Raw genomic sequence first — 24,795 nt, 5'->3', positions numbered from 1 at the left:
GGACTCACTGGGGCTCTGTGCTACTGCTGCTCCGATGTTCAGATATTCATAAAACACATTCATAGACCTTATTCATAAAACGTAACTCCAGTTTGTCTCTAATAGGTTGAGAAAACAAACACCAATAAGTGAGGGAGTTTCACAGAAAACCTGCAGAGCGCTAAATGCAGTTAATAAAAGTAAATGAGGGCTTCAATTGCTAAAATCTAATTTTGTGCTACAGGGTGTGTGTTTTGGGTACTATCTTTTTAAAAAGGAGGTGGTGAATTTAAGTGCAAGGAACGTGAACTCTTATGAACAGAACTCCGATTTTGGTACAACTGCAATGGTTGTCCATCAAATTTAGGACTGATATTAAACATTATCGTGATCACCAATGAGACCATGGATCCACATGCTTTACATTCCACAGACACTTATTTTGTGTCCCCTAAATAGCTCCATGGAGCAGATTCATTCATTTTCCTTTGCCAAAAGCATAGACCCAGTTGCATAAATCCTTAACTAAAACATACTGAATCCAAAGCATTAAGGTACTTGCATGCAGGACACTTAATCTTAAACATAACTTAATGTCTTCTTCAACAGGCCACTAATTTTTAAAATCCCATCTAAAGACTTCTTTTCTTGCCCTGACTTTTTCTACACCTTGAACTTCTACCAAATTCAATATTACAGATTTAGTTTTAGTAGCGTCTTGCTTGCCGTTTTAATGCACATATAGTTACAGTACCTTGAGTTATTCCCAAGAAAGTGCTGATGTAATTAACATAATTCAGATACTAGCTGCAGCATGGAATTAATTGGTAGGTTGGATCAGTGTTGAGGGAAACTTAAAGCAGTCAAGATAGACAGACTCCAAGATAATACAGTCGTCTACATACTCAGGGAGGGATTAAACATTACACCTGATCTCCTTGCTGAAAATACACTTGGAGAGAAAAACAGAGGGACACGGGAGAATCGTATTCAAGTCAAGTGGAATGTATTTTTAAATAGCGCCCTTTACGCACAAAACTCCCAGAGTGCAAAGACACAGACAGCAATGAACAAAGAACCAATATTAATTAACAGTACATTCATTCATTCATTCATTCATTCATTCATTCATTCATTCATTATCTTTTTATTTTTAGTTTAGTTATTAATGCGGACCTAAAAAGAACATGTTTCAACATGTTGGGTGAAAAATGAGATCAGAACTCCAGAGACAGCAAAATATCTGTTCAGATGACCCTTGTAGACCATTTGAATCTTTATCTCCTTGATTGGGAATGCTGTAATATAGATAATTGTTTTATAGTGATCCCATTACCTGTGATACTGTGTATAATCATGTAGAACACTGTGCATTAGTGGTGCTTTAACCATGAAAAAGTGGATGAAGGTAGGGGCCTATATACATATAAATACATAACAAGGGACTGAGATTCATTCATTTATTTTTCTTCTCTCCTTTCAGCAGAGCTCTGAACCCAGGTTTCTGACAGGCCCTGGTTCAGAGGGCTGCATCGCTCTGACGGGTTCAACATTCCTCTGGTTGACTTTAAAACCGGCAACAGCTAAATAAAGCCCAGGCCAGCCCAGCTGTAAGGCATTAGCAGCTGAACACACAGGCGAGCTGGGAACTCCGAGCGTTCCCTCTTTCCACGCGATGAGGACCGCCCAGCCAAAGACATCCATCCCCTGCTCCCTTCTCTTTCACGCAGGAAAGACTTTATTATGCTGAGATAAGATGGGTTGAAGGGAGGGATGAGGTGAAGAATGTCCCTGTATTCCAACAACATTCATTTGGTTGGAGTTTGGGTTCGGCAGGGTTATTGTAGAGTAGAGAACTTGCAATTATTGACAATTCCCCTAAAATAAAATAAATACAAGAGAGATCCTGCAGGGCACTATAAAGACTCAAATCTGCTCATAAATAAACAGCTTTTGGCCAACCGGTTATAAGATTCTTTCAACTTAATCATATCCTGTCATCTCTTCACACCGCCTCCTGACGACCACTTCCTTTTCCCGTCACCCGAAACATCAGCAATTCAGCCGCTTCGCCGTCTTCACAGTCTTGCTCTGTAACCACGCACAACGAGGCATTCTGCTATCTGTCTTATTGGGCCCGCCGCCCAATATTTGAACCCTGAAGGTGAGCGCGGAAGAATCAAACACCATGCAAAGAGCAAAGCTTTCCCCTTGCAGGTTCAGTTGTTAGCGATAACCTAGATACAAAGATGTACTACTACTTCTTACGGTAACAGTTCAACTTTGCAGATTACACTTTAAAATTTAAAATATGAAAAGATGTTACAAATACAATACCAACCAGTTCAAGCTATAAAATGCTGACCGATCTGCCTACAACCCACAGCATTAGCAACCAGTAATTAAACTAGACTAAAGACCAGATGTAAGTACTTGTTAATTCTATTTATAACGGATAGTCTCCAAATGAATAACCAGTGTAAACTGACACTGGTACAAGGATATGATGGAGCACCAGAAATTCCAAGCTCAACTGTGGAATTTAAGAAATGACCATGACAAAGACAGGAATTAGATTTTTCTTCCATAAGGTACTAATTTTAGGAGGCCTAATATAGCAATCTGATTAAAGGGATTTATTAACTCTAAACCACTTTAATCAACTGCCCTCTACCTAGCCTACTCAATCAGGGCAGGTTGCAGCCATCTAAAGCACAGACACTATGTCTGCCAGCGCACGGATTCATACAGAATTCATTTTGGCCACGGTGGACGCTGCTAACTTTCATAGCCCTGGTGTTCTCCACACGTAGGCCATTATTATTTCAGGGCACTCATCTGAAAATGTTGCAATTAAATTTCTTTCAGCGCCAATGCCTCACTTCAAAGGTTGTGCTACTGAATTAATAGACTACCTCTCTCACATAGCTGATAACCAGCTGATTTGCATTGCATGGCAGACTAACACGAACACAGCTGTGTGTTAAAGCAGATGACTGTATAAAGAGGAACCAAGTGTCACTTTAATGATGGGAATGAAAAACATTTTTTTTTCCTTCAATCAAAATCACACACAGGCCCTCACTCACTCACATGGAGACAAACCCCCTCACTCTCTCTCACAGGGATGAACCCCCTCACCCTCTCACACAGGGACACAGGCTCGCACTTGGACCAATGGTTTTGATACTCATATAAATTAAGTGATCAGATCAAGGGGTGGCGAACACACATTTCACAGAACCATGACCACATCCTGTGAATGTGAAAGCAAGGTGTGGACACGGGGCAGGTGTATCCTGTAATACAAATTTAAAAACCTGTGGTGGGGGTGTGGATAAATGTGGATCACTGACAAGCCATCCAGGAGAGGGTCTTTAAGCACAGAACAGACCCACACCAAATCAGTCGGCTGTGATTACTAACACTAAACTAATAAACTGACAGGCAGGTTGTTGTTTTAGGAATTCGACAAGTCAAGCCCGGGAAAGCAAGCACTGAGGGAGATGCTCAAGAAACAGAAGATCCTTAAACCCACATGCATCCTAAGAGAAATCATTTTAAAATTCAAGTTGGGTAGCTCCACACAAAAATAAATAATGTAGCCAATGTCTGCCTTGGGGCTGTAATTGTCTTGATCTGCTTTGACGTGTGAATTAATTGCGAAAAGAAACACTTGCTGCAGACTCCCTAATTGCTTACTCATTAAGCTGCATGAAGGCTACCTTACATTTAACAACTAACAATTAAGCAATGTCAAAGAAACTGATGTGTCCAAATGCGGACCCACAGTGTCATGTGTCCAATCAAGCACATGGTTAGTGAGATGAAGCTTCCAACTATAGGCAGGAAAATACGAGCTACAGGTTCTAACTGACACTAGATAACATTTCGACAAATAAATAAAAATCATGTCAAAATAAGTATACTCTGTGGCAGACCTGACGTTTACCGTTGAGAGGGAATGGGTTAAATGGCAAAAGGAACAAAAATAAGGTGGAGACCACCCAGTTTTCAAAAAGCCACAGGTGAATCATGATAGACTGTCACCCTCGCATGTTCCGATGTGCACTTAAACCACACCAACAAAGGTCAATCACGGTGAGAAGACATGCCTTGAGATGCTTATATCACAGTGTACTCCAAGTCATTCAAATGTTTATTATTATTGGGTCTGTTTTTATGTCTGTATAGCGCCTTTTGCGATAATTCATGTCAGCTTTAGTTATAGTTTCACTGCAGAAATGTCTAGCCCTAATGTCAGCTTGTGAGAGAATACAGAAACTTATTAACTGATTCAAATGGCCCCATTAAAAATAAGTTAGACAAGCAATATAAAAACGCTTCATCAGGCAGTTTAAACAACCAAATCAATACATTGTAAGCTGCTTCAAAAGTAAACGTCCACAGTGAAAAGTAAAATGACTCAAACGTGATGCTGCAGTTCCAGCCGTGTTATTCACTAGGTGTGTGCGGGCACTCCCATGAGTACTCTATTAAAACTGTATTAATAAATGCACTTCATTACCAGTTTTATCCCCCCTTTCCCAATTTAATTTACAATTTATTTAAATATACAATCAAAACTGGTCTTCCCAAGTTGCCATTATAAACAGAGTCGGTGACTGCAGTGGCATGGGTGTGCAGAGAGCAGGTGAAGGACACCTGTGTGACTTTGAGACACCAGGAGAGTCCCTGGCCGTCAAACAGGGATAGCTCAATGATCTGAATAGAGGTGAAAGTTTCTGTTTGCACTAACGTTTCATTGTCATAAACGTTCAGACATTTAATGGAAAGTTGTGTCTATTGAAATAAGAGACGTCAGCGATCTAGAGCCACAAATCAGACTCGCTCACTAGTATAACTTTGAACTTGAACTGAGAAGAGCGCCACTCCTACACTGGCCATGCCCAGACACACCGGCAGCCATGCCACTCCGCCACTTTCATGTCTCAATTGTTACTTGTGCATCAATGTAATGACAGCCACACGAAGAACCCAAAGTCGCATTTAAAGAGACGGATTAAAAAAGTTAGAGATCAAACGTTTCTCCAAACCGGCAGCAGCTTCAAACACGTCGCATCACAGTATCTGCACTACAGCTATGAATTCCGTTGTGCCAGCAGCACCAGCAGCACCAGCAGCACCAGCACTGCAGAGCTCATGGGTTTGGCTGGGTCTACATTTTAGGAATTCAACACCCACATAAAACGTGCCTCCAGATCAGCCTTATGGGATTATTCTCACATGTGTCATAGTAAAGTCAAGGGATGGGCTGTATGTAAAACGGCGTATATAAAAATAAGTTTACTTTTTTCTACTGGTTCCCAAAGCTAACTATTTTATAGATCTTTTTTCAGACAATCTCGCAAAATACTCTAACGTAACGTTTCAGGCCGAGCTGCTCTCCGTCTTTTTCATTCATCTAACGAAGGCCTCACGCACGACGGCAAGGCGTGTCCCTCTCTCTCCGGAGCCCCAGCCCGGATCAGCCCCGCCGGGCAACTCTGTGACCCGTGTCCGCCTGTCCTGCTGTCACAGCCCGGCATCACAGTGGAAACGTGCCGCCGCTGACACCACGTTCATCTCACTCATCTGTGAAAGCCATCGGCCGTTAAAACACAAAGAGTGGGACAGACGCACACCAGCGGCCTCTCGGATAGTTTGCAGTATAGTAGAGTCTGTGCAGCATTATGCTTTATACAATTAAACTCGTCCGGTTTGGGAAACCCGCTGCAGTGACGTCATATTCAGCGTCTCATTGTAACAAAAGTATCGTTAAAAAGAAAAGTTGAATCCGAGAAACTGGCAAGCCGGCACTGAACAGCATGGGATCCTGTTTCCATACAGCAGCCATCCAGGACAGTATTCATACCGAGTGCAGTCCTGCGGTGCACAGCTCAGTCCGCTTCCCACACTGCAGTCTCGTTTTTCAGATGTATCTGCTAACCGTCACGCAAGTGCTGTTTCAATAGGTGTACCCTTGTCGCTCAAATGGTGTCAATATCTCGCCGGGTTGTGCTGGGTGTCAGCACTTCATCACACGGCAAGACTCGTCCGAGTCCGAGATCCGCTCCGCGCTGCTCCCATGCGCCTATAAATAGCGCCAGTCACACGGGACAATGCGTCCACGGCGCATATTATTTCAAGTCATTAATGTAAAGGTTTGTTGGATGGTGTGGGGGTGGGTTAAACGGAGGCCAGGGACTGGTTTACAGAACTGCCATGTCTATGTTTGGATTAGGCTCGTCAGCTGGAGTAACTGGACGGCAATGGTAAGACTGGTGGTTCACGCATTGCTTACCTGTGTCAACGAGGTGAAGTGAGCAGCAGCAGCAACGTGCTACACAAGTGTCGTCTCCCCACAGCCTGCAGTCATTCACAGCTCTGATTTAATCCCCTTAGACGTCCTCTGTGCAAGGTTTGTGCCGGTAACAAGTTCTCTCGGTCTGGGTTAGCAAAGATTTTAATCCACACTTGTCTGCTCGCCAAACGCTGCTTGCTCTTCAGGCAGACACTTGTGTCGATGCTGCTGTGGTCGTGCCTTTTCTTGCGGGTTTGTTACAGTCGCGACTTTAACTGTGGCGCGATGAAGAAAAGAAAAGAAAAGCCCCACTATAGCATCACTCCGCCGCGCATCCACTTCAGTTCACACTGGGCGCTGGAACAAATGTTTGCACACCCCTCCTCCCTCCTTCAAACAGAATGACCTTACTATCAGGAAATCCCCACAGCCAATCAAAGGGCGGCAGCCGGTGATGTCACGACATTGTTATATGGCGTCACTAAACCAGCGGGATGGGAGGGGACGCACACATGTAGAAACAAAGTTTCCCGGTAACATTTCAGTTGCTCTGGGTATGAAGGTCTCAGGGATGGCGAACAAATAATCGCACTTAAAAACGTGTATGTTCTTACTTTGGAATATTTGCATGGTTCATGTAAAGTGCAGGATATTACTTCTTTTGAAAGGATATGTGACCATTGATACTGTTCGTTGGAGCGGGAATGTCCGAGGAGTTTCCCAAATACTTTTAATTATAATTATGATTATTAGTAACAAAAAATTATATAGAGAGAGAAATATTTCATATTATGAAATGTTTCTTGTGAAATCTGTATGTCGACCTGGGTTAGGAATAAATCAATAATAGTCTTTCTCGGCATTTCTGAGGCCTATTACTTCCCTCTGCTGTCCGCAAACCCCTAACTGCAGGGCATTGAAAAGCCCTGTTCTTAAAGGCGCAGGGCAAGGGCAAATCCCTGGGAATGGACTTTTTCGACTCAAGTATTTAAAATATCTAGTTATTTATTTGGAACCAATCTTAAACTAAGCAATGGTAGTTTTCCAAGATACTTATATACACTGCAGTATATGCAAACACCCAATGGCAAACTTATATCAAAATAGATATGGCATTCATCTTTAAATGGTATCTATGGGAATGCCAAAGGGAACCTGACATAGTAAACTGCAGTATCATACTTTGCCAGCTGTGGCATGTGCACACAATTAGTTATTTCTTGCTGGTCATTTACATAATTTACATAGAGGTTACTTTCATAGCTATTCAAACAGCCATCCGTGTTTTAGCACATTGTAAACTCACTGCTTTAGGATGGCTGTACGTGATGTTGTTGATGTTCCAGATGGTCAGTCTGAACCCTCAATGCTTTCTCCCTTGTCTGGACTAAATCTGTCTGAATTGAATACAGCGAGGAAGTTCCACATAACTGTGGGATAGCTGAAAATAAACTGATTAAACACCTCTTCAAAATAGGCATGTGTGTCTGTGTTAAGCACTTCATATAACACTGTTCTTGAAACACCAGAGTGTTCGTTTGTTCTCAATCTTCACTGCACAGGACCGGTTATAGAGGAATTTGCAACTCGTGTTTTTTTTACAAAAGTTTTGCCGTGAGGCTACAGGATGTGGCTGAAAATCCCCAGACTTTTTAAAGATTTGGAGAAGAAAATCAGGACACCAGGCACATTAATGGAAATCTGGGATATCCGGTCACCCTACTGATTTTGTCTTTATTACATCTGACAGATGGGCCGGCACAGGCACACCACTCTTGTAATGTTCATTTTCCTAATGGCCTCTGATTGCTGGTGCTCCTGTTACCTTCTATCACTGCTAGAGTAAGTAACTGCATTAGACCAGCTCCCCTGCATCATTATAAACACTGTAATCAAATCACTTGTGTCTAATTTGTTTGTGTTGCCCAGCAATTGAGAGGCATCTTCCTGTTGATTGTTGAGCCATTTTACAACATAAAACTGTCTTCAGAATTTCTGTTCTGTTTTATGGAGTGAATTTAATGATGCAACTTAGAAAAGGTATTTGTTTGTGCTTAATTCTGAATAGTATTTAATGGAAAAATATATACAGTACTGTGCAAAAATTTTAGGCAGGTGTGTAAAGTAAGAATGCTTTCAAAAATAGACATGTTAATAGATTATATTTATCAATTAACTAAATGCAAGTGAGTGAACAGAAGAAAAATCTACATCAAATCCATATTTGGTGTGACCACCCTTTGCCTTCAAAACAGCATCAATTCTTCTAGGTGCACTTGCACACAGTTTTTGAAGGAACTCAGCAGGTAGGTTGGCCCAAACATCTTGGAGAACTAACCACAGTTCTTCTGTGGGTTTAGGCACCTCAGTTGCTTCTCTCTCTCCATGTAATCCCAGACAGACTTGATGATGTTGAGATCAGGGCGCTGTGGGGGCCATACCATCACTTCCAGGACTCCTTGTTCTTCTTTACACTGAAGATAGTTCTTAATGACTGTCGCTGTATGTTTGGGGTCGTTGTCATGCTGCAGAATAAATTTGGGGCCAATCAGATACCTCCCTGATGGTACTGCATGATGGATAAGTATCTGCCTGTACTTCTCAGCATTGAGGAGACCATTCATTCTGCAGAAATGCAGCCCCAAACTTGCAAGAAACCTCCACCATGCTTCACTGTTGCCCACAGACCCTCATTCATGTACCGCTCTCCAGCCCTTCGGTGAACAAACTGCAGTAAGTTTCCTTGGCCGACCACTGCGTCTACGGTCCTCGACGTTGCCCGTTTCTTTGTGCTTCTTCAAAAGAGCTTGGACAGCACATCTGGAAACCCCTGTCTGCCTGGGAGAGACCTTGCTGATGCAGTATGACTACCTTGTGTCTTGTTGCTGTGCTCAGTCTTGCCATGGTGTATGACTTTTCACAGTATACTGTTCAGCAACCTCACCTTGTTAGCTGAGTCTGGCTGTTCCTCACCGTTTTATTCCTCCTACACAGCTGTTTCTGTTTCAGTTAATGATTGTGTTTCAACCTACATATTGAATTGATGATAATTAGCACCTGTTTGGTATAATTGTTTAATCATACCTGACTATATGCCTATAAAATCCCTGATTTTGAGCAAGTGTACCTAGAAGAATTGATGCTGTTTTGAAGGCAAAGGGTGGTCACACCAAATATGGATTTGATGTAGATTTGTCTTCTGTTCACTCACTTTGCATTTAGTTAATTGATACATATAATCTATTAACATGTCTATTTTTGAAAGCATTCTTACTTTAAATCATTGTCTCACACCTGCCTAAAACATTTGCACAGTACTGTATGAACAATCGCACACTTCAGTACTTCTATACTGTACCCAGATACAGGAGGGAGAGGAAGAGTTTTAAGTGGGCTGGGCCAAGCGGTGTCCCACTCCCTATATGTTACATAACATGGGCAGAATTCAGGCAGTGAGACAGGCATGTTTTCTCAGGAATTTCTCAGTGCTGTTGCTTGTTTATTTAATAATCATTAAAATCCAAATCCCTTACATGAAGAAGCAAACAAACGCCATGGCATCCTAAAGCTAATATGGAAATATTTTGTTGTTGTTGTTCAGCATGATATGTTTTCAAGAAATACAATCCAGATGACCTTTCAGCAAGAACGATGGTGACACTTGGAGGAATAACACAGTTCTGGTGAGTGACAGGATTATCCACACAATCCAGTAACCCCCCCAGCTTCCACTCTCTCCCCCTCCCTTTCCTCTATCCTGGCACCGCTTCTGGGTAGTACCACCGGGGGTTTGAGAGGGAAGTGTGGCCTGCATTGGGCAGTGTCTCACCAGCACAACAGGATGCTCTGAACAGATATAGCAACATGTGTTGATCAGCTTCCTGAACACATCAGTGTGACAGGGGTTCGGGGAGGGTGGGCAGTGAGGGTTCTTGCTCTCGGACGAAATCAAACCCCTCCCCCCATTTGGGATATTTCAGAATCAAACCAAATATTAACGTGGAGGATCATTCATGTTTAAGCAGGACAACACAGTTCTCCCCAGTTAAAATGTATTAAAATCACATGAAAATTTCCAGTTTCCCAAAGTTATTATTTTAAAATGCCATTAAGATGAGAGGTTTACAGCATTCCCATGGAAAATGGGAACAATTTTTTTGCACAACCATTTCTTCTGTATGTTAATACAATCTATCTACCTGCAATTCCTCTGTGTGTATTCTTTACTCACTCTAAACTGTTACCTCTAGATACTGGAACTCGTTGGTTGTACCTCCTTGTCAATGCTTACTCAAAGGTTTAGCCTATGCTTTTAGGCTTTTTTAAACTTTACTTCAGTCTTGATTATCTGTATTCCAATCTCCAATCTGTGACGTTTGCAATGTTTTACCATAAAGGCATCCTCCAAATGAATGAATAATAATCAAATCATAATAACCCAACTTCTGCTGCCACGTTCCTGGTATTTTCCCCAATTCCTCTATGCGTTAGAAGTTAGTACTCCCAAAACCCCTTACAAGCACCGTTCAGCCCAGTAACGTTCCAGCCTCTCCCTCGCCAACATCCGATATTTAGGTGAGCTGGCATGTCAGTGACTTTGATTTATCAGCATTCATAATACTCTGAAATGTATTAATATCTGATGTTTCCTGCGCTTGGATTGGAATACCACTCACCACATACAACATTTTCTCAACTGTCAGAAACAGTTCAGATACATATAATTCATATATGATCATAATGGTCTAATTGTTATTTGATTAAACTTTTCTGGGAATCTTTATTACTCTCCTGATGACTTGCCACTGTATTTAAAACATGGGGCCACAGTACACGGTACATTTATGGAGAAAATACAGCACACATATAGAGAACAGATCACAATGTTCTTATTATATACAGTATGCCTTACCTTGAGGCATTTAAGGCAGCAACAGTCCCCATTCTTCCCTGGAGGCAGTATAATTTCTCCAGTAGGAACCAAGTGGATTTTCAGCTCCATGTGTTGCTCTAAAATGCTTTGCTCATGTATATTTATCCGTGAGAAAATTGTGATTCTATCTTGAAAAACAAAAACAAACCCACAGAGAAGGGAAAGGAATCAAAAACCGCACTTGCTCCAGCCTTAACTGATCTCCAGTGTGAGCTGGCTAGATATTGAATGGGAGTTTTTGTTTCTTGCAAAAGGAAGAAAGAAAAAAAAAAGGTGTTACCTGGAACGCAACAGAATATGAAGTGCGCATTTCCACAATGCCACAGTAATGTATATACAGGGTGTCAAATCTTGTTCCAAACCCTGTGTAATTGATGTTCCCATTCAATGGTTTAAAGCTCTTGGGTTCATTTCAGGGCTTCCTTTAAAGACCTTTCTTAAATCTGCAGTATCCTGCTTTGGTCTCCAAATGTAAATACAGTGGACGAACACTTCCCTTGTTAAACAAGACAGAGGCTCGCTGGCTGTAGTGTTTTGTTTTTCTTTTCTTTTTGTTTTTTGTTTTTTATGAAACAAAACCGTCAATATCAGGGTCGTCCGAGAGAGAGAGAAGCTGGGCGCTGTGGCAGGCTGAATTCCTGGCCTCCCCCTTGCAGGCCACCATTGCAAACCCAATTCCTCAGAGTTCCCCCACTATAGCAAAAAGAACCCCCCCCCCCTGCTTTGATGTGTCCACCCTACCTGTGTGTGAAGCATGATATGTTTAGTTTGTAAGTCGTTTTTTCATTGAGGGGGATTGCACTTGCTAAACAGTGATAAACAGTGCTCCGAGCAGTAGAGGTCTCCAACATGTCCTTTGGGAAAGAGCTGTTCTCCCTGCAGCATTTGGATTAGGAAGAAAAAACCTGAAAGTGCTGCAGCAAAGAATGTCATTCATTTTGACAGGCGAGAGATGGGTCTGTTGCGGTCTTCAAAGTGGACAGGACTGGCCGCTTCGGATCTGCAGTAGCATGAAACAATGTAGGGAGCAAGAAGAGAATCTGGTCCCCCAAGGTTAACAATATCAGATACTGGAGGCAACAGAGTCTAGTGACTTGTTCTGTGGGATCAGGAATATTTATAAACTTTATAAGAACAGCGAAGCGTGCATGTTCCACAATTGTAAAATCCACAACGCTCACATAGCTTCGGCAATCTTCAACAGAAAATTGAAGAACCATTGACCTCATCAGCTTAAAAGGTTTAATACATCAATCAATATAATATGAAATTCCAGTGCTGGCTCGCCAGGTTCCACACCTGATTGAATATGATTCGATAGTTGCTTTCTGGTGGGCAACTCCGGAGCATTTTAGATATGTTAACATGCTATCGACATTTAGTGTTCCTGAAAGTAGCGAATACCTCATAAGCCATCAGAAAGCTGCCTGACCGGTGGATGCAGTCTGGATTCGAAAGCTCAAGCCAGGAGTTATTCGTAGTCTCTCAGCCATATCATTACTGCTGTGATTTCACACATACTGGTTCATAAATACACACTGTATACGTCCATTCTATAATGTTGAGCAATGAGAAATCACTGGATAGACATCCCTTTGAACTCTTACTGTCTGGAGGGTGGGGGGCTTCTCTTGATTGCAGGGAATCGATAGGAAGCATGGGTCTGAGGTGGAAGGCTTCAGAAGGATATGAGTTGTATACATTTATTATGCTGTGCAGAAAAGAAAACACTCAACAGAGGTGTGTGGCGTTACCCTTAACCGCATCTCTGGAAACATCCTTTGCACTGCACATCGACACCAAAGAGCTGTATAGCCCACATATTTGTCACTGCGACTGCCACGGAGTCTATATAGTACAATAGCTGCTCTCTGTGCATTTCAGTAAGGACCCAGAGATCCCATCACATACGTAGGAAACGTTTCCTGTTTATGCAGAGCGGGTGTTATCAGTGAGCTGAGGGTACCGGACTGGACAGGGAGGGAGCTAAACGGATTTCCCACAATGGCCAAGTCTTTATTTATTAGAAACATGTACCTTTTTTTCATGCATGTAGTTGAAGGAAAACTCATTATGGGGAACAGAAAGGAGACTGTTGCCTGAGTGTTATTAGAGCTCTCATTGCTCATCGAGTAGTGAAACTCTACAAATTGCTTCATTTTTGTGTTAATTCCTCACTGTCCACAAGGGTGATGAAGTGCGATGAAACACTAATAAATAAACAACTTCCCTTAATTGCGCAGCGTTTTTTTCACTTCCAGCTTGAGTAACCGATCTGGAGAGCCACCGTGTCCCCGCATAGCTAGAGATACACAGATGCCAGCGTTCTCCCAATCTCCTCCACTATCCCATGCTTTAGTGACAGATGAGTTGGTGTTCCTAGCATATGCCATGATGCATTACAAACTAAGTCTGTGCTTTCCTGTGCCTTCTTGCCCATATGCACTTGTTAGCACACACTGAAACAATTCAGATTATGTTCTAGTTTTGCCACAGGTTTCACCGTGAACCAGGGTTCAGGGTCCCTGGCATGACTACTAACACCAGGAATCTCTCTCTGCCGTACAATGTTACAGCCAAATCAGCCAGCTGGTTCCTGCACAATCCCATTGAAATGAGAGGGAGTGCTCAGCATTACTTGCTGAAGGTTTACACTAGTTGAAAACTATGTCATCGCCTACCCTGTCACAATGTATATATTGTCCTACTTGAATCCTACTAGCTTTACATATGCCATGCCCCCATTTGCCATGTTCTGTTACTTTCTCTATACAGGCAAACAGAACTCAAGCCAAAAAGAAAACTATTTTATGTAATGAGCTCCAGCAAAGTGCCACCATTGTCAAAAGACTAATTAGGAATAAACCCACATTCATCACTCTATGGAAAGAAACTACATCAAGTAACAAAGAAGAACATTATATTACTGAAAAGTGTGTTACTAAAATAGATGCGATTTTACAAATGCTCAAATTGCTAAATACACAAACCAAATTTCCCATCAACACAATAACAATAATAATAATAAATGTTATATGAATACATCATGCTGAGAGAGAGTGTGTTTGTTTTCAAGGGTTATCATTGATTTGTTTACTTTAAAGATGTTTTCCCGTTGTTCTGTTTATGTCCATATGGTCACAGGGAGTTCTTACCATACTTCCTTGCACAACACAAAATGAGCAAAACTGAGTGAGCAACTCCCACCTTCGCTACTCTCTTATCAAGATTTATGACGACGTCTCCTTCCTCCTTCCTAAAAATAGTTGTTTTACGGGCTTGTGTCTGAGCTTTCCATTGCATAGGTCTCAGACAGGTCCAGGAGGGGCGACTGGGCAGCGTCAAGCTAACCTCATGTCGAACCTAAATATGCGTTTTAAGGGACACAAACAAGGGAGTAGGCCAATGCCACACTCCACCTTCAACCTGAATTGGTCGAAATGGTTTGTATATTTGTCAGCTCTTGTCGTCACGTTAAATGTTGTTCAGTTTTCTAATAACCTGGAGGTTAATAGTTTCTAAAAATGTAGCTATATACGGTCTAGACTAAGTTGCCCCGTCGAAATTTAAAAACATGATATGTTATATGTCAGTTAAGCCGCTTGCACTAATATTATTTTACATATATACATGACTCGTAGGTGCTTCAGACACTATGGAGAGCAACGAGGGCCACAGCTCAGACTGCATGTTTCTTCCAGTGAAACACAAGTGTTTGTTTCTCTGACCTTTAACGTCTGCAGATAAAACCCACTGGATCTGTGTTTCACTTATCGCTGTGTTGGATTTTGCATATCGCTTCTGTTACCTGTTTATAAGTAAGTACTGACTGGGCAAGATCTTCGTTATATTCGATCATTTGGTGAAAGTTTACAATGAAGGCCGCAAACACGTAATAAATAAATAAATGCCACGGGAATTATCACTTGGGTGTCTCATCCGCTTTCCCTGAGCTCTCATGTTGATCCCGTTATAAACCACAGTGTTAACCCTATCTGTAACCCTGACCCCTAAATCTGACCTCACCTGCTGGATCAACATCTGAACTCAGAGGAAGACAATAGATCCTCAGATGCTAATCCTGTGTTACTCATACAGTCATTATTCTATATTAATTCATTGCAATGTGTCACAGATTCTTATAATGAACACTTGAGTACAATAATGATTGTCACATACAGAATGCCCTTTTATCTTCATTGTATCCAGTGAGTTTGGCACCCCCAAGCGGATCAAACTATCCGTTGCACTCTACTGTATACAGTAACACAAAGATGTCTTACTGTAGCTTTGACATGGTCTCTTAATAGGACACAGTCTGAACGGTGCTGTGACTCGGGTCCCCCGGGACGCTGTGGACAGTCATTTTAAGTAACTTTAATTCAAAATGAAGGACAACATATAATAACGACGATAATGATGTATAAAGCGGATGGAAGTGAAAGTAAGCGCCAGCAGCCCTGCCGTGTTGCGCTGTTACACTGTAACTATTGATTCAGACAGGAGTGCGGACTGCGGCTGCGCAGACGGGAAGCAGGTGAAACGGCTCCATTTATCACTGGACTTCTTGGAGGAGAAACTGATCTAATGTGCTGTAATATTGAGTAGAGAAAGGTAAGCCGGGATGAGGACCCCACTACTTGTCTCTGAATATAGCTTAGATCTGTTTGAATCAGGTGATACGTCTTCCTCGTTTCTTTGGCACTCACATTTAAAGCGCCATGAACGCGGTGTTAACAGATTTGATAGACAAGACACCTGGGTCCAACACAGTTCTTTAAGTAATAATAATGCTAACATTATTTTATTCAAAATGGCAGATCAAAGCGACATTATGTATCGGATTACCCAATGTGTTTAGTGTAGAGTGGATTTATTTAGAAATAAATATTTATAATTTGTTAATAATAACGAATAGGCTACATGTCACCCTAATCATGTCATGTTTGGTTATATATTGTTTGTATGCAAATCCATTAGTTCAAAAGGTGAATAATGATATTGCCACTGTGTCTATAGCAGGAATAACTCCAGACGTCACATCACGGCTATGAAGCTCCGGAGAGGAAGAGGCCGGTGACATGGGGAGGAAATTACCCGGCAGGCTGAGCGCCAAAAGGTGAGTTGTCTTCCTCGCCATTTCCAGACGATCAATAATACAGCGCGACCCAGCTGTTTTAATGAGTGGGCAGACATGACTAGAACAGGGTTTAGATTTTTCTCTTATTCCCAGAGCTAAACAACTACATGAGCCATTAAGCCAAAGATGCAAGAACATAAAGAGAACACAAGAACATGTTATATATGTATATTCACACACACATGAGCAGGAGGTTTGTCTGGAAGAAACCCAGACAGCGTCCACTGCATGGCTGGGTAGCTTGTTCCAGACCCCCACCACTCTCTCTGTAAAGTAGTGTCTCTTATTTTCAGGACGCTTCTGCTATTCTAGTAAATTCCCTATAAAAACATATTATAATGTACTAATGTAAAAGTGATCAAACAATTTCCTTGATATACTGTGGAAGATCGTGTGATGTATTATAATATGTATATCAGTATACCATTGGTTCGTACAGACACCAAATATATTTAAATCAAAGGGCTCCCACACAGGTGTGGCTTGTGTGTTAATTAAGCAAACAACATCCCAGCATGTTCTGGGTCATGTACAGTGAGGGAAAAAAAGTATTTGATCCCCTGCTGATTTTGTACGTTTGCACACTGACAAAGAAATGATCAGTCTATAATTTTAATGGTAGGTGTATTTTAACAGTGAGAGACAGAATAACAACAAACAAATCCAGAAAAACGCATTTCAAAAAAGTTATACATTGATTTGCATGTTAATGAGGGAAATAAGTATTTGACCCCTTCGACTTAGTACTTGGTGGCAAAACCCTTGTTGGCAATCACAGAGGTCAGACGTTTCTTGTAGTTGGCCACCAGGTTTGCACACATCTCAGGAGGGATTTTGTCCAACTCCTCTTTGCAGATCCTCTCCAAGTCATTAAGGTTTCGAGGCTGACGTTTGGCAACTCGAACCTTCAGCTCCCTCCACAGATTTTCTATGGGATTAAGGTCTGGAGACTGGCTAGGCCACTCCAGGACCTCAATGTGCTTCTTCTTGAGCCACTCCTTTGTTGCCTTGGCTGTGTGTTTTGGATCATTGTCATGCTGGAATACCCATCCATGACCCATTTTCAATGCCCTGGCTGAGGGAAGGAGGTTCTCACCCAAGATTTGACGGTACATGGCCCCGTCCATCGTCGCTTTGATGCGGTGCAGTTGTCCTGTCCCCTTAGCAGAAAAACACCCCCAAAGCATAATGTTTCCACCTCCATGTTTGACGGTGGGGATGGTGTTCTTGGGGTCATTCCTCCTCCTCCAAACACGGCGAGTTGAGTTGATGCCAAAGAGCTCGATTTTGGTCTCATCTGACCACAACACTTTCCCCAGTTCTCCTCTGAATCATTCAGATGTTCATTGGCAAACTTCAGACGGGCCTGTACATGTGCTTTCTTGAGCAGGGGGACCTTGCGGGCGCTGCAGGATTTCAGTCCTTCACGGCGTAGTGTGTTACCAATTGTTTTCTTGGTGACTATGGTCCCAGCTGCCTTGAGATCATTAATAAGATCCTCCCGTGTAGTTCTGGGCTGATTCCTCACCGTTCTCATGATCATTGAAACTCCACGAGGTGAGATCTTGCATGGAGCCCCAGACCGAGGGAGACTGACAGTTATTTTGTGTTTCTTCCATTTGCGAATAATCGCACCAACTGTTGTCTTGTAGCCCATTCCAGCCTTGTGTAGGTCTACAATCTTGTCCCTGACATCCTTGGACAGCTCTTTGGTCTTGGCCATGGTGGAGAGTTTGGAATCTGATTGATTGATTGCTTCTGTGGACAGGTGTCTTTTATACAGGTAACGAGCTGAGATTAGGAGCACTCCCTTTAAGAGAGTCTCAGCTCGTTACCTGTATAAAAGACACCTGGGAGCCAGAAATCTTGCTGATTGATAGGGGATCAAATACTTATTTCCCTCATTAACATGCAAATCAATGTATAACTTTTTTGAAATGCGTTTTTCTGGATTTTGTTGTTGTTATTCTGTCTCTCACTGTTAAAATACACCTACCATTAAAATTATAGACTGATCATTTCTTTGTCAGTGGACAAACGTACAAAATCAGCAGGGGATCAAATACTTTTTTCCCTCACTGTATAACAATGCTGGACAGGCCTGGTTGCTATAATTATGGTTAGTATGGCTGCAAGAGGAGACCTCTGTGTTGTCCTGCTGTAGCTATGCAAAATCCTTCTATTTCAGTACTTTGAATGTTTGAATGTTCAAACATATGCACCCATGTCTAGCCACCACAAAACCAGCGCCCACTCAGTAAAGGGCAAGACAAGGAAGAAGAAAAGGAAGAAGGTGGCCGAGAGACGAGATGAGGGTGAGGAGCAGCCAGAGGCCCAGCCGGTTAGTCCGCTGGTCTACGACCCCCAGGTCAGTCCAACACAGCTGATGCTCTCCTGCGGAAGCTGTGGAGCAATGGGTCTCAATCCTGGTCATGTCCACCCTGGGCCTTTTATTTTCTTGGTCTGGGGCAGTATCTTACACTTGGAGAGAAAAAGAAACACAAGGAAAATGCTCATCATATATTAGTATCGTTATGGTTTTAATCCATACTTTCTAAATTAATGAACATGGAGGTAGGCCTTGTTCAAAGCACGGGGGACTCCAGTCAGTCAACAGTACGGCACGCCTACCAGCAAAAATACGCTCAGGACGGACCTGTAACAGTGTGTTATATCAGCCGTTTCTATTTAATTTTGACTGGGAGCACGGAATTTGAGTCTAGGTGTTCGCCCCGTTGCAGAGGCCGTGTCAATCCTCTGTCTCTCCTGCAGGTGGCGCTGCGAGAGCTGATGGCCCGGCACCAGAAGCCTACAGACGCAGAGGGGCTGCAGAGCATCAGGGCCCAGCAGTACGAATATGAGAGCACGGTGAGTGCGAATGTAGGCTGGGTTGCTCTCACAAGATACGCCAGTGCTGAGTGTTCTGGGGCTGAAAGAGTCTCACACTTGTTCAGGGCATATACAGGCAGAACAGGACTCAGAAATCAGGAAATCAATAAGGAAATCTCTCTTATAAATTCCTATTGTTGCTCAATTGCTTTGATGATGATGATAAATATTATTATTATTATTATTCATAATATTTATGTCTGCACTTGTTAGCTCATTTATACTAGGATGTAGGCTTATTGTATTTTGTACAGATTGTATTTGTGGCACTTTGTCAAGCTTTGAACGTGTTTCTTGTGAGAAGGCACCCATGGTTAGGGTGTCTGCTAAGAAATTAATAATAAAATAATATTACTTGTTAACAGACCACAGCTGACACAAAATATGTACTTTTTGCAAAACATCAGACATATTATGAAAATACTGGGATGGGAGACCTGTAAGGAAAGCGGGGTTGCTGTTGGAAGTGGTGTTGGTGGACCAGTAGGGGGCAGTCTTCCATACCTCAAGGTCCTCCTGACTCTCTGTGCTCATCAAAGGTTCCCTGTGGCTCAGACTGAAAGAGTAAAGACCGCTAATGCTGTTGTTCTGGCTAAATTCTAAATCAGACTTTCCGACCTTAAATACAATAAAACAAACCAGTTCCCCCGGTAGTTTCCTGGTTAATTAGCGTGTCACTGTGCAGAAACACACACACGATGATTACTCTTATGTGTGCTATGTCATTTCAGAGGGCGAAGAGCCAGCCGGTCGCGGTGCGGATGGGTCTCTCCAGGAGGATCTGCCGTTTCGAGCTGCCGATGGACATCAGGGAGCTGGAGGGTAGGTTGCCAGGGAAACAGAGCGGCTTTTTCTCCCTCATCTCCGCTTCCCCTGGTAACCGAGCGCAGAGCCTGGAGGACGGGACCACATCCCCGACTCTGCTCGGCTTAGTGCCAGGAAGTATCTGCGTATTTGTGTGAAAGTAAACTGAGACGATATGCAAAGGAAAACAGACCAGGGCCCCCTCCTGCGCACCCTCTTCAAAAGCAGCAGAAAGCTGCGTGTCAAATACAGACGACAGGTGCTCGGGAACTGCCACGTATTGTCATCGCCCGTCCAAAGGGTACCGGGAGCCGCCTGGCCGCCAGTGGCCAGAGACAACAGTGGCGGGGGTCTGGACGGCCCCCTGTGCCCTGCCTCCCCTGCCTGAATTAGCTCAGCTATGCGGGGGGCTCAGAGCAGAGATGCCAGTGGCATGACGCCCTCAGGATTAGGAAGACTAAGCTTAGTAACCGCGTGTGGGTTGGTGGGTGGTTGTGTGTCCATTGTTGTTTTCAGCCCAAGCCTGGAACAAGAAACAATAAAAAATGCAGAACTGCCCTCCCTTGTAGACTGTCTTCTACAGACGCACCGGAGCACAGCCAGCAACGCACTTTGTTCCAACCGTGTGTTGTCCTTATGATGATTTTTTTGTATTCTTTCCCTACATTTGGGACCATCATCTCCCACCCTGGGACTCTGTATGCATTTTGTTTGATTGTTTTATCGTTTGATATCATACTCTAGTATAGTGTGTGTTTGGGTGTTGGGGGAGGGGGCGTACATACATATTCATTTTCAGACACTGTATTCAACTTATTTTTTTCGCTTCCTTCTTCAACACCTAGACCCCCTCCAGTATGTACGCCCGCTTCTTGTCCCAGTCGAGACAATGTATACATGGCTTCCCTTGACAGTTGCTTTCGATAAAAGATCAATATAAGCCAAATCAATGAATCGTTAATCATGTCACAGTTCAGAAAACTCGCCATGATCTCACTTTGCTTCACTGTGCCAGTTCTGTGCTCATCACTTTAGAGGGAAACATTTTGTGGGAGGAGGGTAACCTGAATAAACTCCTGTCCCCCCCCAGTGCTCCATCCCCAGGACTACCTGCGCAGGCACTGCATCGTGTGCAGGAGGAGGAGCAGCCACTACAGGAAGGCCTTCGACAAGTTCGACAGAGACAGAGACGGGCTGCTCTCCTTCAGGGTAACTGCGCGGCTGGGATCGTTGCACCCGTATACACCAGAATAGTAGATCAATAGAGCGACACACCAACAGAGATCGACAGTATTTTACCCAGTTACAAAATCATTAGTGGTGTGACACTGAACCCAGGCGAAAAGAAATTGGAGAAAATTGGAGAAAGTAGCAGCTAAAGTTTGGGGAGGACACATCCTCAGCTCACCAAGGTGCTAGCAGTGAGACGGTCTGACGGACAGCAGGCTGACAAAGATGGACAATAGTAGGGGATTCCGGATTAAGAGGACAGAATCAATGAAAATGTCAGTGTTGTCGGAAACGCCGGGCGCAGCAACGCCATCTCTCTCTCTCCACAGGAAATGGAGCGCGGGCTGAGGGACGTCTACGGGGACAGGCTCGGTACTGAGCGCGTGCAGCAACTGACCCAGCTGGTCCTGGCAGACAGCAGCACGCAGTTCGACGGCTCCCTCTTCTGCGCCCTCTGCGCCCTCTCCGAGCGCCTCTTCTACTCCTCCTTTGTGTGAGTCTCGGATCTTAGATTTTGGGGCCTGTGATCTGCCCATATGATTGAGCTGGCAAATCATGCAAAACGCAGGGCCCTAGTTATAAGAAGTGCCTCTTTCGATCCAATGAATCTTCAAAGCCATCAACAACAAATGCCTATATATATATTTAAAAAAAAAGTTATAAACATGTATATGATCAAATTAACTGGGCAAAATGAGTCATGGAGAGCTCCAGTTGGAAAGGAACCCCCCCAAAGAACTGAGGTTCAGGTGTGAGTCCCACGCTGGCAAAGCTCAGCAGAAATGCGGAAGTGTTGCTCCATTAGTGCATCCATCAATCTCATTCACTCGAGAACGTCCGCAACCATGAATGGCTCACACCGATTTAGTTGTTTCATCCCAAAATCTGGGTTATAAAAGCAATGAAGACCTTTCAACTGTGTCTGGCATTTGCCTGCTCGAGCAAAGTGCTTCTCGGCCCTCGTCCCGGCCGCGCAGCGTTCCAGCTGATCTCCCAAATGCTTCTCAGAACCATTCATTGAACTCTTCTAAAACCATTGCCGAATTCAAGTGACCGTTTGAAATAATTGCAGAGCTCTGAGGAGGAGGCAAATTGGGAGTCGGATTAATGGTTATGTAACCGAGAACGCGGCCTCAATTTGGTAATACAGTGCGGTCACTATCGGTCGCACTAGGGCGGTCGGGATGCTCAAAACTTGTGACTTTCGTATATGGTCACCATAATGTGTACGAGTTAATCAAACGCCTTTAAAAGACTACACTAACCAGAAGAAATTAAGCGGCGGTAGATTGTGCGATCCTAGAATCTCCGGTGTCTGGGAGTGAGATTTGTGACCGTGTGTTTTTTTCCTGTGTCGTCATCCCAGGACGGAAGACACGGAGGCCCCGGAGAACGGAGAGAGGGATCCCCTGGAGCAGGCGGACTTTGGCTCCTTGCTGTCCAAATTCAGGAGCTGCAACATCCAGCCCAGTATGCGCACCCTGCTGTCCCTACTATAGACCAGGCCGGATCCTTCGGGTGTTGGTCCTTGGTACTCAATCTGTTGCTCGATTCTCATGCATTATATCTCCCCTCTAGTGTGTCAAACTCTCCGAAGGCTAGTAGGAATCCATTCAAAGAAACCCTAGCAGAAAACCTACTTTTCCTGTAATTAATAAAACCTCTCTGCATCACAACCTTCTTGCAGTTCTTTGCTAATTATTTGAACACTGCAAGTGCTAAAACAAAACTAGACCGCTTTGTGTTACTAGTTTATAGATTGAAATTATATTACTGATCTATCACTCTCCCCCCTCTCCTTGATCGAAAAATTGTTTAATCCACACTAGAGATCACCAGGTCACATTCTGTCCCACTTCAACACTTTCAGGAAGTTTTCCATAGCCTACAAAAAGGCCGGCACAGATTTAGATTGCTAAATTGCTACAAATTGCCCTCCAGGAGTTATACTTTGGGGAAATTCCTCTTCCATCACGAGGGGATCTTGACAAGGTATTCAAGATCATATTGAATGTTTGAGCTGGATCTTTGCTTCTTGTTTCTCAGACAGCAAGGGAGATTTGTGCCACCGTTTGTGTACGCGGCTTTTTATTACAGCTGCAGCCACCGATGCCCAGGGCTACCAGACTTGCTTTGAACAAAGGCAACTGTACCTTCCAGCTGATGAAATGTTATTAGAGTGACTCACCGTGCGTTCTCAGACTTCATTAGAGCACGGGCCTCCGCGGGGGCCGCCGCAGACAGCTGCATAATGAGTCTGGAAATTACATGAGGGATGGCGGTGGGGGGGGGGGAAGAGATGCAGAGAATAAAGCAGGATGCAAATGAAGTCTGTTTGCACATCTGTCACTGTTCTAAAATGTCACCGTTAATCGTGACAGGAGGAGGAAGTTTGGGAATTAGAGTTGACGAAATAGGAGCTTTGAATTCAGCGTGGTTGGAAAGTGCTGGAGAACCGGGGCGAGCTTGTTCCCTCACGAGCATCCGGAGCTTTTTAAAAGGTTCAATCCCGGTATTCAATATTCAGCAACATAACCGCGGCAGGGACCTGAACCCTCGGCACAACCACCAAAGCGGTTGACCGCTCTGAATCAGGGAGAATTTGTAATTCACCGTTAAATATATGTATTCAGGGGTCACAGATGGTGAAGTATAAGATGGGCCTAATAGTGTGGAAGCAGACGTTTTCAATGAAGTGGTGCTGTGCAGTTGAAAGATTGATTAAGGGGCAAATTCTTTGTACTGTGAGGAGACATACACTTTGAAGAAGTCATTTTGGCGAGGGTGGGTTACCAAGCTGGGATGGTACTGCACTGGCAACACCGAGACAAATCCACACCTGTGTACTCGACTGGGTTTAAACATGTATTCCCGAAGATGAAGGGATCCCTAGAGCAGTTCTGGTCTAGACAATAAGTGAGAAGCTACTAGACTGGAATGGATTTCCTTCCCCCTATCCCCGACTGCAGAGCAGCTCTACAAACTCACCGAGGTCAGGCAAACCATTCAGTGCTGACAAAACGCCCGACCCGTGTGCTGTACGACTTGCACTGTAAACACACTACCTGTTCTGCTTAATTACGCCTCACCTACAGCAGAACAGTGTCTGCAGCTCCCACCCCTCCAGCAGACTTGTACAACAGTCATCCCAGAGACGCTGCGTATTCCAGCTGCACCAGAGCAGTTAACCTCCGCCTTAAACGAGTTACTGAGTGCAGGGCGGTTGATTGGACTTTGCTGCGATCGATTGGTCCCCCACCCGCACACCTATATTCCCCAGAACACTTTCCATCAGCGCATCGGAATAAATGACGTCAGGATTAAGCCTAGCGAGTGATAGCCGTTTACCATTGCAAGCAGATGGTTAATGCTGAAAAGGCACATCAACAAATTGTAACTACAAACTTTGACAGGGCAGGCTCTCCATCTGTGCATTGATTCTCTGGATCACTTTGCTGGTAAATAACTTCCATTCCATATTTTGTCTTGCAAACATGGTTTATTCCAATGTTTTTA

General features: G+C 43.6%; 2 protein-coding genes across 6 annotated transcripts in view; one reads left to right on the top strand and one right to left on the bottom strand.

Annotated features, from left to right (window-relative positions):
- LOC136718370 (unconventional myosin-Ic) overlaps positions 1 to 11,213 on the bottom strand; it is an 84,236-nt gene extending 73,023 nt beyond the window's left edge. For 2 of the 3 annotated variants that reach the window (XM_066696073.1, XM_066696074.1), the window contains exon 1: positions 6,284 to 6,683. The gene's annotated coding sequence lies outside the window, so the exon portion shown is untranslated. Of the gene's footprint in view, positions 1 to 6,283; positions 6,684 to 11,195 lie in introns of those variants that run through there. The other variant, XM_066696071.1, reaches the window with a different exon arrangement.
- Positions 11,214 to 15,496: 4,283 nt separating this feature from the next.
- Positions 15,497 to 22,955, top strand: LOC136718316 (uncharacterized). Of its 3 annotated transcripts, none has more exons than XM_066696004.1 (8): positions 15,497 to 15,830; positions 16,239 to 16,335; positions 18,589 to 18,724; positions 19,129 to 19,224; positions 19,977 to 20,067; positions 21,140 to 21,258; positions 21,609 to 21,772; positions 22,646 to 22,955. In XM_066696004.1, exons 2-8 carry the CDS (start codon positions 16,298 to 16,300, stop codon positions 22,776 to 22,778), a joined length of 777 nt encoding a protein of 258 aa, XP_066552101.1. In that variant the 5' UTR covers positions 15,497 to 15,830; positions 16,239 to 16,297; the 3' UTR covers positions 22,779 to 22,955. The 3 variants fall into 3 exon arrangements, with proteins under 3 accessions (XP_066552101.1, XP_066552100.1, XP_066552102.1); XM_066696003.1 differs by having other exon boundaries at positions 16,236 to 16,335; XM_066696005.1 differs by lacking the exons at positions 15,497 to 15,830; positions 16,239 to 16,335 and having other exon boundaries at positions 18,587 to 18,671.
- The last annotated feature ends 1,840 nt before the right edge of the window (positions 22,956 to 24,795 follow it).

The sequence above is a fragment of the Amia ocellicauda genome, chromosome 22 (assembly GCF_036373705.1).
Source record: "Amia ocellicauda isolate fAmiCal2 chromosome 22, fAmiCal2.hap1, whole genome shotgun sequence".
In the NCBI taxonomy this organism is placed as follows: Eukaryota; Metazoa; Chordata; class Actinopteri; order Amiiformes; family Amiidae; genus Amia; species Amia ocellicauda.
Note: the sequence above shows the minus strand (reverse complement) of the source record. Positions and strands in the feature narration are given on the sequence as shown.